Consider the following 14,426-nt stretch of genomic DNA (forward strand, 5'->3'; position numbering starts at 1 on the left):
ACATTCTTCTCAAGCAGGCACAGAACATTCTCCAGAATAGATCATACGATAGGCCACAATGTAAGTCTTAGCAAATTTAAGAAGATTGAAATTATATCAAGTATCTTTTCCAATCACAATGGTATGAAACTGAAATGCAGTAACAGGAGAAAAATTGAAATATTAACAAATAGGTGGAAATTAAATATCACACCAGTGGGTCAAAGAAGAAATCAAACAGGAAATCAATAAATATCTTGAGACAAACAAAAATAGAAACAAAATATACCAAACTTATGGGATGCAGCAAAACCAGTTCTTAAAGGAAAGTTTACAGTGATAAATGCCCTATATTAAGAAAAGAAAGATCTCAAATAAACAACCCAACTTTACACCTTAAGGACCTAGAAAAAGAAGAAAAAACTAAGCCCAAAGTTAGGAGAAGAAAGGAAATGACAAAGATTAGAGCAGAAATAGAGAATTTTTTTAAAAAATAGAAAAGATCAACCAAACTAAGACTCGGTGTTTTAAAAAGATAAACAAAATTGACAACCCTGTAACTAGACTAAGAAAAAAAGAAAATCCAATAAATAAAAATCAGAAATAAAAGAGGACACATTACCACTGATACCACACAAATATAAAGGACCATAGGAGACTACTATGAACAATGATATGCCAACAAGTAGAACAACCATGAAGAAATGGATAAATTACTAGAAACATACAACCATACGAGAAATAGAAAATCTGAACAGACAAGTTACTCTTAAGGAGACTGAATCAGTAATCAAAAACCTCCTTGGATTTTTGAAACATTCAGAACCAGATGGCTTCACTGATGAATTCTACCAAACATTTAAAGAAGATTTAATGCTGCCAGTCCTTCTTAAACTCTTTCATAAAATTGAAAAAGAGAGAACATTTCCAAACTCATTTTACGAAGCCAACATTACTCTGATATCAAAGCAAGACAAAGATACTATAAGAAAATAAAATTACAGGCTAATATCCCTGATGAACATAAATGCAAAAATCCTAAAAAGAAAAATTCAAGAGTGTATTAAAAGGATCATAGTAGGATTAAAATGTAGGATGCAAGGATGCTTTTGACATACACAGATCAATAAATGTGATACAACACCACATTAAAGAATAAGGGATAAAATTTGTATGATCATTTCAATAGATACAGGAAAAGCATTTCACAAAATGTAATTTGTAATAAAAACTCTGAACAAATTAGATGTAGAAGAAATGTTCCTCAACATAGTAAAGGCCCTATATAACAAGCCCACAACTAATGTCATACCCAGTGGTAAAAAGCTGAAAGGTTTTTTTTAAAGATCATGAAAAAGACAGGAGTGCCCACTCTTGCCACTTCTATTCAATATAGTACCGTATGTCTTAGAGAAATTAGACAAGAAGAAAATACAAAATGTATCTAAATTGGAAGAGAAGTAAAATTGTCTTTGTTTACAGATGACATGATCCCATATATTGAAAACTGGAGACTCAACCACAAAGCCATTAGAACAAATACATGAATTTACTAACAACAAACTATATGAAAAAGAAATTAACAATTCCATTTACAATACCACCAAAAAGAATAAAATGCTTAGAATGAATTTATAACCAAGGAAGTGAAAAACCTGTACACTGAAATCTAAAAAACATTGAGGAAGTAAGTTGACAAAGTCACAAATAAATATAAAGATGTGTTTATAAATTGAACGAAGCAATAACGTTAAAATGTCCATACTACACAAAGCCATCTATAGATTCAATAAAATCCCTATCAGATTTTCAATGGTGTTTTCACAGAAATAGAAAAAAGTCCTAAAATTCATAATGAACCTAAAAAGACTCTGAATAGCCAAAGCAGTCTGGAGCAAGAACAAAAAACTGGATGCATCACACTTCCTAATTTCAAAATATATTACAAAGCTTTAGTAATCAAAACAGTACAATACTGGCATAAAACAGATGTATAGATTATGGCACAGAGTAGAGAGTGCAGAAATAAATACACACATTTGTAGTCAATAGATCTTTGACAGGGGTGCCAAGAACACACATGGAGAAAGGATAGTCTGTTCAATAAATGGTGCTGGGAAAACTGGATATCCACATGAAGAAGAAAAATTGGACCCTTATGTCACACCATGTACAAAAATAAGGTTATAATGGATTAAAGGCTTAAATGTATGTTCTGAAGCTATAAAATTACCAGAAGAAAACATAGGGAAAAAGCTTCTTGACGTTGGTCTTGGCAGTGGTTTTTTTGAATATGACCCCACAAGTACAGGTAACAAAAGCAAAAATAGACCAGTGGAATTACATCAAACTAAGAACTTTCTGCATAGCAAAGAAAACAGTCAACAGAGTGAAGAGACAACCTATGACATAGGAAAAATGTTTGCCAATAATACATCTGATATGGAGTTAATATCCAAAATATGTAAGAAACTTAAGAGCAAAAAAAAAAAAAGAAAAAAACACATAAATTAGGCAAAAGACCTGAACAGATTTTTCCCAGAAGAAGACTTAGACAGCCAATAGATATATCAAAAGGTACTCATCATCACTTATTATCAGGGAAATGCAAATCAAACCCACAGTGAGGTATTACCTCACACCTGTTAGGATGGCCTTTGTCAAAAAGACAAAAGATAACAAGTGTTGGCAAGAATGTGGAGAAGGGAGAACCCTTCTACGCTGTTGGTGAAAATGTAAATTAGTACAGCCACTATGGAAAACAGTATGGAGGTGCCTCAAAACATTCAAAATAGAACTACCATATAAGCCAACAATCCTATTTCTGGGTATAGATCCAAAGGCAACAAAATCATTGTTTCAAAGAGATATCCGCACTCCCATGTTCATTGCAGTCAGTATTATTGACAATAACCAAGATATGGAAACAACCTAAGTGTCTGTTGACAGAAGAATGGATAAAGGAAAGGTGGTGTGTGTGTGTGTATGTGTACATATGGGGATGGATATATATATTTTTTCCTCTAAGAATCTCTTCCTTTCTCTATTTTTTTCTTATAAATAATTTGTTGGAAAACTGGATTGTTAGTATTGTAGAGTTTCCTCTACCTATATGCATATATGTGGTGTCATTTACCTTATTTCCTGCCCCATGCAGTTCCTAAAAACTAATAACTAAATCAAGAGGCTTGATCTGATTCAGCTTTCACTTTTTTTTGTAAGAACGCTTTATAAATGGTAATATTTTGGACTCCTGTTTGGAAGCACATAATGTGTCATTGTTTTTGATCTCAGCATCTCTCTCACTTGAGCATTTTTTGAGGATCATTGCCTAGATCCATCATTTCATTAGGAATAAGCCAAGGTTGAGATAGGAAAGAAGGGGCTGCAAGTATTATGGGGGTAAAGGACCTTCTATATTCCCTGTGACACCTATTGACCAGGGAATGTTCACAGTATTTCATTATCTGGGATTGAAAAGATGGAAATTTAATAGATAGGAATAAAAATTAGCAGTATATTGAAACAAGATACATGTCTGGAGGTTGTGTCACTCAATAATCCATTGTTGAGAAAGTTCAAGAAATATAACCTATTTAACCTGTGATAAAACAAGAAGTTTATACAACTAGAAGTTTATAAAAACCGTTTCTAAGACATGTAACAGGAAAATATGAATTGTGTCTTATTATAATTCATAATTTATTGTAGTCAGCTAATGTCTTCCTACAGAGTTGATTGATAATGAAAGGAGTTTTGACTATTACCTACTCCACCTTCCTCACCATTAGCTTTAGTTTGTCCCCTTGAAGTCCTCTTTACACAGTGATTCTCAGTGTTAGTAAAAATTTGAAAGAGGTTTCACATTGACTTTCTAGGTGAGTGATAACAGTTCAGCTTATCTATTCTTAGTTAAGATTGCTTAAATTGAACGTACTTGCCTGGTGTAACGTAACATTGTGAAACCACATAGTTTAAGTCTATAGTGAGGAGAAATGGCTCAGAACAAAGAAAACAGATCTACAGTATAACATATAGACAGACTTCTTGACTTCTATTACATTTCATTAAGTTAAACTTAATGAAATTTTGTTTTGTTTTCCTTTTGTTTTGTTTTTTTTTATTCAGTTCCTCGGAAGAGATATCACGTTGCCAAGAAATGATTCAGAAACTTCAAAATGTATTGGAGTCTGAGAGAGAGAACTGTGGATTTGTCAGTGAACAAAGGCTGAAACTTCAGCAGGAAAATGAACAGTTACAGAAACAGACTGAGGATTTAAGAAAGATTGCTCTCGAGGCTCAAAAAAAAGCCAAGTTAAAGGTGTTTTCAAAACTAGTTAGAATTAAATGTGTACTTGTGAAAATCAAAATATAGAGAATATTTACAGAGACCTAGTAGAACATTTTTAAGGTCTTTTTTTTTTTTTGCCTTCTCATCAGATAGCACTAAATCATAATGCAGAGTGTTAGCCAGTCTTTTCTTTATTGTAGAGCTTGGCAAGCATACTTGAAAATGATTGCTTTCACTATTCACACACAAAAAAGTTCTTTTCCAACCATGAAATGCACTGATATTCCTGCCAAAGCAATTTAAGCAGTGCTAGCAAAACTATAGATTAGATAACTTCACGGACTGCCGTCCTCTCTTTTCCCTCCATAATAGCCTCTCGAAAATATAAGTCTTAAAACTAGCTGTATAGCGGATGGTACGTCAGTATGCTCTGAGAACCCCTCATAGGTAGTCTAAAAATTCCATGACAGGAAGAAAGCAAGGGACAAAAATCTCCTCTGGGAGAAAATTCCCTTTTATTTTCTCTCTCCTTCCCCCCTTCTTTACTCTAATGCTTACATGGTTTGGCAATAGGAACATGATAACCTGTTTGAGGGAGTTTCAAGCACAGGTATCACCATCAACATGTTGCTTGCCTTTCCCCATTCCACGTGACTTTTGTAAAAAGTGGCATTAACTCTTTATGATAAAGCTCTATTTTCCAGTTTTGTAGTAAGGATATGGGGTAGTAACATCAATGTTTCACTTTTTTCTTGTTATTATGAGCTCTCATAAGAACTCACATTCCAACCTAATTCATATCAGTGTATATTTATTGAATGCCTCCTTTTGCAAGTATCAAACACTGTGATTATTTATAAAAGCTTGAACTCTGAAAAAGAGACCCTTACATATGCAAAGAAGCTTGTGCTTTGTGCTTTAGACTATGAGAAATCTTTGAAAAACAAAGGGGCAAAGTCATACTACCAGACATCAAGACTTGATATAAAGGTATAGTAATTAAGATAGTGTGTAATCTATATAAGAATAATCGACCTGATCAATGGAACAAAATAAAGTCCAGGAACAAACCCACTTTTCATAATCACCTCATTTATAACAAAGGCACCACGGAAGTTCAATAGGGAAAGAATTATCTTTATGACAAATAATGCTAGATCTTTACAATAAATCATGCTACAATAATAATAGATCAACTGGGTCCATTTTTAAAAATAAACCTTGACCCCTATATCACACCATACATTTAAATTAATTTGAGCTGTCTTGTAGACCTAAATGTGAAATATTAAATGATGGAACTTAAGGAGAAAATCTTCATGACCTTAAGAAAGAATTTCTTAAACAACACAAAGAGAACTGATTATAATGAAAAGATAGGTGAATTGGATTTCATTAAAATTAAGATTTTTAAGTCATCCAAAAGAGACACCATTGAGAGAGTGAAAAGTAGAAGAATTTATAATACATACAACCAAAAAAAAAAAAAGGATTCATTTCTAGAATATAAAAACTTTCACCAATTAATAAGGAAATAATTAATAAGGAAAAAACGTTTAACAATCAGGAGAAAACAGACACCCCATTTCCAAAAATGGGCAAAAGAATTAAATAGACACTTTATAAAAGAGAATATATGAAAAAATGTTCAACTTCATTATCTGTCAGGGAAATATAATTAAACCTATAATGAGGTACTACTGCATAGCTACCAGAATGGCTAAAATTTTAAAACTGACAATATCAAGTCTTGACAAAGTTGTAAAACAACTGGTAGTTTCATGTTATTTTGGGGAGTGTAAATTGGTACAACCACCATTTGGCAGTATCTTTTAAAGCTGGGCATACATGCATACTATGCCAAATAATAATAATACTGGCTACATACCCAACAGGTATGAGTGCTTGTGTTCATCAAAACGTGTGTATAAGAATATCCGTAGAAGTTTTAATCATATCGAAACACTGAAAATAACTCAAATGTCCATCAACATGAGATGATATAAATAAACTGTGGTATGTTCATGTATGGGAATAGAAGAAAAAAATGAACTATGTCTATAAGCATGGTGGGTGAGTCTCACAGACATAATGTTGGACAAAGAAGCCAGACATAAAAAAGCTTATAGTCTATTAATTTCATTATATGAAAGTGAAGAATGGGCATAATTACCTATAAGGATGGGATCAGAATAATGGTTACATTGTAGGTGGGTGAATATTGATTAGAAGGGCATGTGAGAGAGCCTCCTGTGGTACCTAAATCTGGGTTGTGACTCTGGTATGTCAGTATACATGTAAAAGTTGGTTGTATCCTTAAGATTCATGTACTTCATTGTAAGAGAGAGAGAAATAAATCTTGGCAGAGAAAAGTGGGTAGGATTATAGATAGAACAGGAGTGGCTATGGGTTTGATGATTATAGAAGCTGGTGATAAGCGTATAGAGATTCATTGTAATAGTCTTTCTATTTTGTGTATGCTTGAAAGTTTCCACACTGAAACATTTACATAATTAAAAAAAAAAGTCAATGTACTTCAGTGAAAAAATGTTAAATCTTCATCTTACGTTTTAAATTTCATATGGATTAATAACTAAAAACTATTAATGATGAATTTCCCCACTTGATACTGCACCTGTTCTATCTTTAACCATTCAGGATAGTAACTGATGTTTCTTGGAAAACAAAAAGATGACAGAAAGCTTATCTACCAAAAATGCTCCCTTTGTGCCAAGTCTGCATCTAGCTTAAGAGAAGCATCATTGGTAAATAAGGGACAAAAGTTCTGAACCAGCTAGATAGCTGTAATTCTATTTTATGGAGGAGGGCTGTCAGATAAATTTCTCCTTTGTAGCCGATTCCTTCTTTGACAACATAGGAATCTAGTGCTACACTTTGCAGCTTTTCTCCTCCTTGAAAAAGAGTGTGATCTTTCATAGATAAACTGAAAGGAGCCAAAAAGATCAAGACAGTTGGATGTTGAGAGGTCGGTTGGCTGAGAACCTTAACAACTTATTATATGAAGTTTTCATTTGATCTTAAAGCCACTGCTGTCCTTTCCGCCCCAGCTTTCTCTTTTCCTAACTCCTCCTCCCTTCTTTCTGAAAAGGATCTCCATATCTCTGTGGTATGAATACCCCTCATAAAAATATAAAATTAGGAAATGGATAGTTTTTAGCAATCTTGTCTACTTTTGAGTAGTTTTCTGCAGAGGAAGGACACAAAAGAAGAAGGGAAGGAGACCATAAATCCTTTTTCCCAACCCAACATTCTGAATTGAATCATTAGTAGGACTTTTGTTGTTATAGAAGACATGGTTGTTTTGGTCCTTATCCTTCCAACATCAGCGTAGACCTGTCCAGTTTAACAATCGGAATTGCATCAGCTGAAGGATCTGGGGTTTGTTTGAAGACTAAATTTTGATACCAGAGAGCTATCATTTATTCAGTCTACAGATATGTTTTGACATCCTTACTATGATTCAGGTGCTGAAAATGTAATAGTAAACAAAAAACACATGGTCCCCATCCTTAAAAACTTATTTGCATGGAGGTGGGAAAACTAAATGTATCTTTGCAAACTAATAAATGCCCTTTAGGAAAAGCGTAGGGCACTATGAGAGCTTTTTCTAGATAGATGGTAAGAGAATTTCCCTGTAAGATCAATAATTGAGCTGAATTCTAAAAGCTGACTAGAGATAACTAAGATAAGCAGGAGGGGAAAGATTATTCCAGGGAAAGGGAACAACATGTGAAAAGACCCAAGAATGAGAAGGCATTGTGGCAGAAACAAAGAAAGAGAAGGGAATAGTAGCATAATACAAGCTTGTAGAATTAGAGACAGGTTATCATGAAGGACGGTAGAAAAAAGCTTGTCAAACTGCAAATAGATTTTCCAATTGGAAATGGGGAGTTAAGTAGGCAGGAAGAGTGCTAAAGCTATATAGATGCATAGATCAGTTTTTAATACATGTGTGAGAGAGACAGAGACAGAATTAAATACTTCCACTTAAGATGTCAGAACCATGGCTTCTCCAGAGAAAGTGGAGATTGAGGCAGGGAAGGATATTCAATTCTAAATTTGTAGAATTCAGTAATTCAAAAATTGTTTAAATCGAGCAGAGTCACGGAGCTTCAGGAGGCTTGCACAGCAGTAATATAATACACAATTAATAAATCCAAAGTTGTTTTTTCCAGTGCCAGTGTTTATAAAGTCAAATTTCTACTTGCGTACCATTTGAGAAAGCAAATTTAAGAGTTTTAGGAAGTTGTTGCATTTAGCAGGGGTAGTGAGGACAGGATGTTTGCAGTTTTCCCCCACGAGCCATGGGTTTAGCTGTTGTTGAGTTTTTTTGGTGTTTTTGAATTGGTAAAATCGAGTTCCTTATTCATTCTTTTTTGAGTTTAAAAGCAGCCATATTTAGTCAATCACTAGAAGTCATTCCAGCTGTCACCATTTTTAAATCACATTAGAATATCACAAGATAGATATTCTTTATAATATTTCTTTAGCAAGATAAAGATGGCCTGAGAGTGCACCAAAGAAATTGTTCTTGTAACTATTTAACTATTTCCTCAATTGCCTGAAGTATGGTAATAGGTAGTTTCATTCTAGCTGCATACAAAAGCAGACAGTTCACTACATACACTGGGTACTTTAGGACATTAGGGTTAATTCTCTCCCTGAACCCAGCTGAGAAAGCTTTTAGGGTATCCAAAGAGTATTTATTTGTATGTTCATTCTGCATTAAGGTATTTTTACTATAATGACATAAATAACCTAGAAATAGCTGAAGACATTTCCATATGAGTTTCTGAAAATCACTGTAGTCTTTTCCTGAAAAACAAAATACATTGTTCATTTATACTGTAACTGAAGTGGTAAAGGAATTCCTGCCCTTTGAAAGACAATCTGAACTTTAGTATGTAAATCAAAAGTGACTTAAGGAGCTTCTAAGATGAGCTTCTCATGAGCACATCAGAGTGCTGGGAGGATGGCATACTTGGAGAGGGCGTGGAAGCTCCGCACTCCCCCTACATCCATACCTTGCTCAGTGTGTCTCTTCTATTTGACTGTGCGGAAGTTGTATCCTTTATAATAAACCAATGAACACTTCTTGTGTTTTAAAAACATAAATGGCTTCCGTTTAAACCCAACTCTCAGTTACTGAGAGCATGAGTATTTTCTATGGATTTTGGCAAGAAAAGTAAAAGTAGATGATGAGAGCAGCTTTATTTCAGATAGTATACTTTTTTCCTACTGGCATTTAAGGTGTTGGGGAAAGTGGTGAAAAATTTGTAGTCCATCATAATTCTAGTTTCATTAAATTTATGTTATAAAATAGCATAAGTCTTCATCTGTGATGGAGACAAATTATAAACTTAATTTTTATATAGGTTTCTCATCCACATATTTCTATGCCGCAAACACAAAAAAATGATTCCTTTTGTATATATCATTGATCAGTATATCTCCTAGAAAAACAGAGAAGAAAAAATACTGTGTTCATTTTATTCCTTAGATCAGTACGATGGAGCATGAATTTTCAATAAAGGAACATGGGTTTGAAGTTCAGTTAAGAGAGATGGAAGACAGTAATCGAAATTCCACGGTTGAACTGAGGCATCTCTTAGCAACTCAGCAGAAGGCAGCCTGTAGGTGGAAAGAAGAAATGAAGAAACTCACTGAGAGTGCGGAAATTAGAATCAGTAGTCTAAAGTAAGTCCACTATTAATTGTTTGATACATTTTACAGAAGAAATTATTTAACTTTTAGTTTAATGTTCTTGCCATAATCTTTTTTGTAAAAATGTATAAATCTGGGCCTTGTACTTATATATTTTATTCAGCAAATATTTATTAAACTACTATGAAAAATATTAAGCATTATAAACCAAACTAATACTGTTTGTTTTATAAATTTTATGCATACTTCAGAAAATACAATGATTTTTGTTGGACATAGCAGTTTAGAATCTTAATACTATTTGCATATAGATATAGCATAGTAATGTTCTGTAGTGGCAACAAAATCTATTTGGCCTACAAAGCCTAAAATATTTGTCTCTGGCCCTTTAAGAATTTGCTGACCCATGCAGAAAGAACTTGAACATTTATGACGAATGAAATGGGAAGCTATGAAGAGCTTTTAGCAAAATGATACAATCAGGCTTAACTGTTCAACAGGTCATTTTGACTGCTGTGTGATGAATAGACTGGAGAGGGTCAAGGGTAGAAGAAGAGAGAAGGCAAACCAGTACTGTAATAATCCAAGTAAAAAATGATGGTAACTTGGATTAAATTTTGAAGGACTGAAAATCATTTTTTTAAAAAGCTTGCTTTGGGCCGTGTTAAGTATGAGCCACGTAAAAGGCATTTAAGTCAGAATATCAACTTGTTAGTTGGATACATAAGTTTGGAGTTCAGGAAAAATATTGCAACAGGAGCAGTATATTTGGAAATCACTAACATACACATGATTTTTAAAGTCATGGAATGAGAAGGTATAGAAACGAAGTCTGGATAGGGAAATTAAGCTATCCAAGGACTAACTTCTGAAAATTAGTTTGCAGAGATGAAAATTCCACTGAGACTGAGAAAAAATATTGAGACAAACAAGAATCAAGACAGAATGGTTAAAAATAAAAATTCAAAAAGAGTAAGCGATAAAAATAGGTGATGTTTACATTTTACAGATAAACTGAGGCCGAGGGAGGTTAAGGAACTTGTTCAAGGTCACATAGCTAACGAAGTGACAGATCCTGGTTTCAAATTTAGGCAGCTCATGTGAAGACAACATAGTCCTAACCATTAAGGTTTGTGGGGGTTTTTTGCATTTTATTATTTTTTTAATTGAAGAATATTTGCTGTACAATATTATATGTTACAGGTATACAGTATAGTGATTCACAATATTTAAAGGTTTTATTTAATTTATATAATAGTTATTATAAAATATTAGCTATTTTCCCTGTGTTGTACAATATATCCTTTTGCTTATTTTATACCTAATAGTTTGCAACTCTTAATCCACTACGCCTATACTGACCCTCCCCCCTTCCCTCTCCCCACTGGTTACCACTAGTTTGTTTTCTATATCTGTGAGCCTGCTTCTTTTTTGTTATATTCACTAGTTTCTTTTTTATGGCTGAGTAGTATTCCATTGTGTATATACTCCACATCTTTTTTTATCCATTCATCTATTGATAGACACTTAGGTTGCTTCCATGTCTTAGCAATTGTAAATAATGCTGCTATGAACGTTGGAGTGCATGTATCTTTTCGAATTAGTGGTGCAGTTTTTTATCGTATATGTACCCAAGGGTGGAATTGCCAGGTCCCATGGTAGTTCTATTTTTAGCTTTTGAGAAACCTCCATACTGTTTTCACAGTGGGTGCACCAATTTACATTCCCACCAGCAATGTATGAGGGTTCCCTTTTCTCCACATCCTTGCCACCATTTGTTATATGTGTTGTTTTTGATAGTAGCCATTCTGACACGTATGAGGTGATATTTCATTGTAGTTTTTAGCTGCATTTCCCTGATGATTAGTGATGTTGAACATCTTTTCATGTGCCTGTTGGCAATCTGCATTTCCTCTTTGGAAAACTGTCAGGTAAGGCTGTATCACTATAAACTTCCCTCTTAGACCTTGTTTTGCTGTGTTCCATAAGTTTTGGATTGTTGTGTTTTCATTTTCATTTGTCTCTTTTTTATTTCCTCTCTGATTTCTTCAATGATCCATTGCTTGTTTAATAGCATATTGTTTAGCCTGCACATGTTTGTGTTTTTTACAGTTTTTTCCTTGTAGTTAGTTGATTTCTAGTCTCATAGCTTTGTGGTCAGAAAAGATGCTTGATATGATTTCAATTTTCTTAAATTTATCAAGGCTTGTTTTCTGGTCTAGCATGTGATCTATCCTGGAGAATGTTCCATTTGCATTTGAAAAGAATGTATTTTGCTGCTTTCAGGTGGAATACTCTATATATATCAATTAAGTTCATTTGGTCTGATGTGTCTTTTAAGGCAAGGATTTCCTTATTGATTTTATGTCTGGATGATCTGTCCATTGATGTAAGTGGTGTATCAAAGTCCCCCACTATTTTGTATTACTGTCAATTTCTCCTTTTATGTTCATTGATATTTGCCTTATGTATTTAGGTGCTCCTATGTTGGGTACATATATATTTACAGTTGTTGTATCTTTTTCTTGATTTTATCCTTTGATCATTATGTATTGTCCTTCTTTGTCTCTTCCAACAGTCTTTATTTTAAAGCTTATTTTATCTGATATAAGTATTGCTACTCTGGGTTTCTTTTGATTTCCATTTGCATGGAATACCTTTTTCCATCCCCTCACTTTCAGTTTGTGCGTGTCTCTAGATCTGAAGTGAGTCTCTTGTAGGCAGCATATATACGGGTCTTTTTTTGTATCCCGTCAGCCACTGTGTGTCTTTTGGTTGGAACATTTAGTCCATTCACATTTAAGGTGATTATTGATATGTATGTTCTTATTGCCATTTTGTTCATTGTTTGGGGCTTACTTTTGTAAGCCTTTTCTTTCTCTTTCTTCTTTTGTTCTCTTGTGACTTTATTACTATCTTCAGTCTTATGTTTGGATTCCTTTTTCTTTTTTGTGTATATATCTGTTACAGATTTTTGTTTTGCAGTTACCATGAGATTTTTGTAAAGCAGTGTAGGTACTGCTTCATATATAAAGCAGTTTTACATTGTTTTACATTGCCAATCTCTTAATTTCGAATGCATTTTAAAACCCTGCATTTGTACTGTCTTCCCTTCATGATTACTATTTTTGATGTCATATTTTACATCTAATTTTTTTGAGTATCTCTTAACTACTTATTGTGGATATAGATAATTTTATGACTTTTGTCTTTTAACCTTCCTACTGGCTTTGTGTGTGGATGATTTCCTAACCTTTACTGTATGTTTGCCTTTACTGGTGAGTTTTCCATTCAGTAATTTTCTTGTTTCTAGCTGTGGCCTTTTCTTTTTCTCCTAGAGAAGTTCCTTTAACATTTATTGGAAAGCTGGTTTGGTGGTGCTGAAGTTTATCTTTTGTTTGTCTTTAAAGCTTTTGATTTCTCTGTCAATCTGAAGGTGAGCCTTGTTGGGTATTCTTGGTTTGTAGGCTTTTTCCTTTCATCACTTTAAATATATAGTGCCACGCCCTACTCACCTGCAGAGTTTCTGCTGAAAAGTCAGCTGATAGCCTTATGGGCATTCCCTTGTATGTTGTTTCTTTTCTCTTGCTGCTTTTAATATTCTCTCTTTATCTTTAATTCTTGTCTTTTTTTTTTTTTTTTTTTTGCATTATGTGGGCCTCTCACTGTTGTGGCCTCTCCCGTTGCGGAGCACAGGCTCCGGACGCACAGGCTCAGCAGCCATGGCTCACAGGCCCAGCCGCTCCGCGGCACGTGGGATCCTCCCAGACCGGGGCACGAACCCACGTCCCCTGCATCGGCAGGCGGACTCTCAACCACTGCGCCACCAGGGAAGCCCAAATTCTTGTCATTTTAATTACAGTGTTCTTGGTATGTTCCTTTTTGGGACTCTCTGCACTTCCTGGACTTGGGGGACTGTTTCCTTTCCCAGGTTAGGGAAATTTTCATCTGTTATGACTTCTGATATTTTCTCAGGCCTTTTCTCTCACTATTCTTCTTCTTGGGACCCCTGAAATGCTGATATTACTGTGCTTAACGTTGTCCCAGAGGTCTCTTAAACTGTCCTCATCTGTTTTCATTCTTTTTTCCTTTTCTGTTCAGTGGCAGTGATTTCCACTACTCCGTCTTCTAGCTCACTGATCCGTTGCTCTTCATCGTTTAGTCTCCTGTTGATTCTTTATAGTGTATTTTTCATTTCAGTTGTTGTAGTCTTCATCTCTGGTTGTTTGTTCCTCATATTTTCTAACTCTTTGTTACAAACTACTAACTTCTTGCTCTGTGCATCCATTTTTCTCCCAAGTTCTTTGATCATCTTTATGATCATTACTTTGAACTCTTTCTCGGGTAAATTGCCTATCTCCACTTTACTTATTTCTTCTTCCAGGATTTTATCTCTTCCTTCGTCTGCAACATATTCCTCTGTTGCTATTCATATTATTCGTACTTTTATGTATGTGGTAGGTTAGTTATG

General features: G+C 34.3%; 1 protein-coding gene across 2 annotated transcripts in view; it reads left to right on the forward strand.

The window, feature by feature from the left end:
- SCLT1 (sodium channel and clathrin linker 1) overlaps positions 1-14,426 on the forward strand; it is a 256,303-nt gene that overhangs the window by 176,459 nt on the left and 65,418 nt on the right. For both annotated transcript variants that reach the window (XM_079919329.1, XM_079919328.1), the window contains 2 exons: positions 4,108-4,300; positions 9,792-9,988. In XM_079919329.1, coding sequence (XP_079775455.1) covers positions 4,108-4,300; positions 9,792-9,988 — 390 coding nt within the window. The remainder of the gene's footprint in view (positions 1-4,107; positions 4,301-9,791; positions 9,989-14,426) is intronic.

The sequence above is a fragment of the Stenella coeruleoalba genome (assembly GCF_951394435.1).
Source record: "Stenella coeruleoalba genome assembly, chromosome: 4".
In the NCBI taxonomy this organism is placed as follows: Eukaryota; Metazoa; Chordata; class Mammalia; order Artiodactyla; family Delphinidae; genus Stenella; species Stenella coeruleoalba.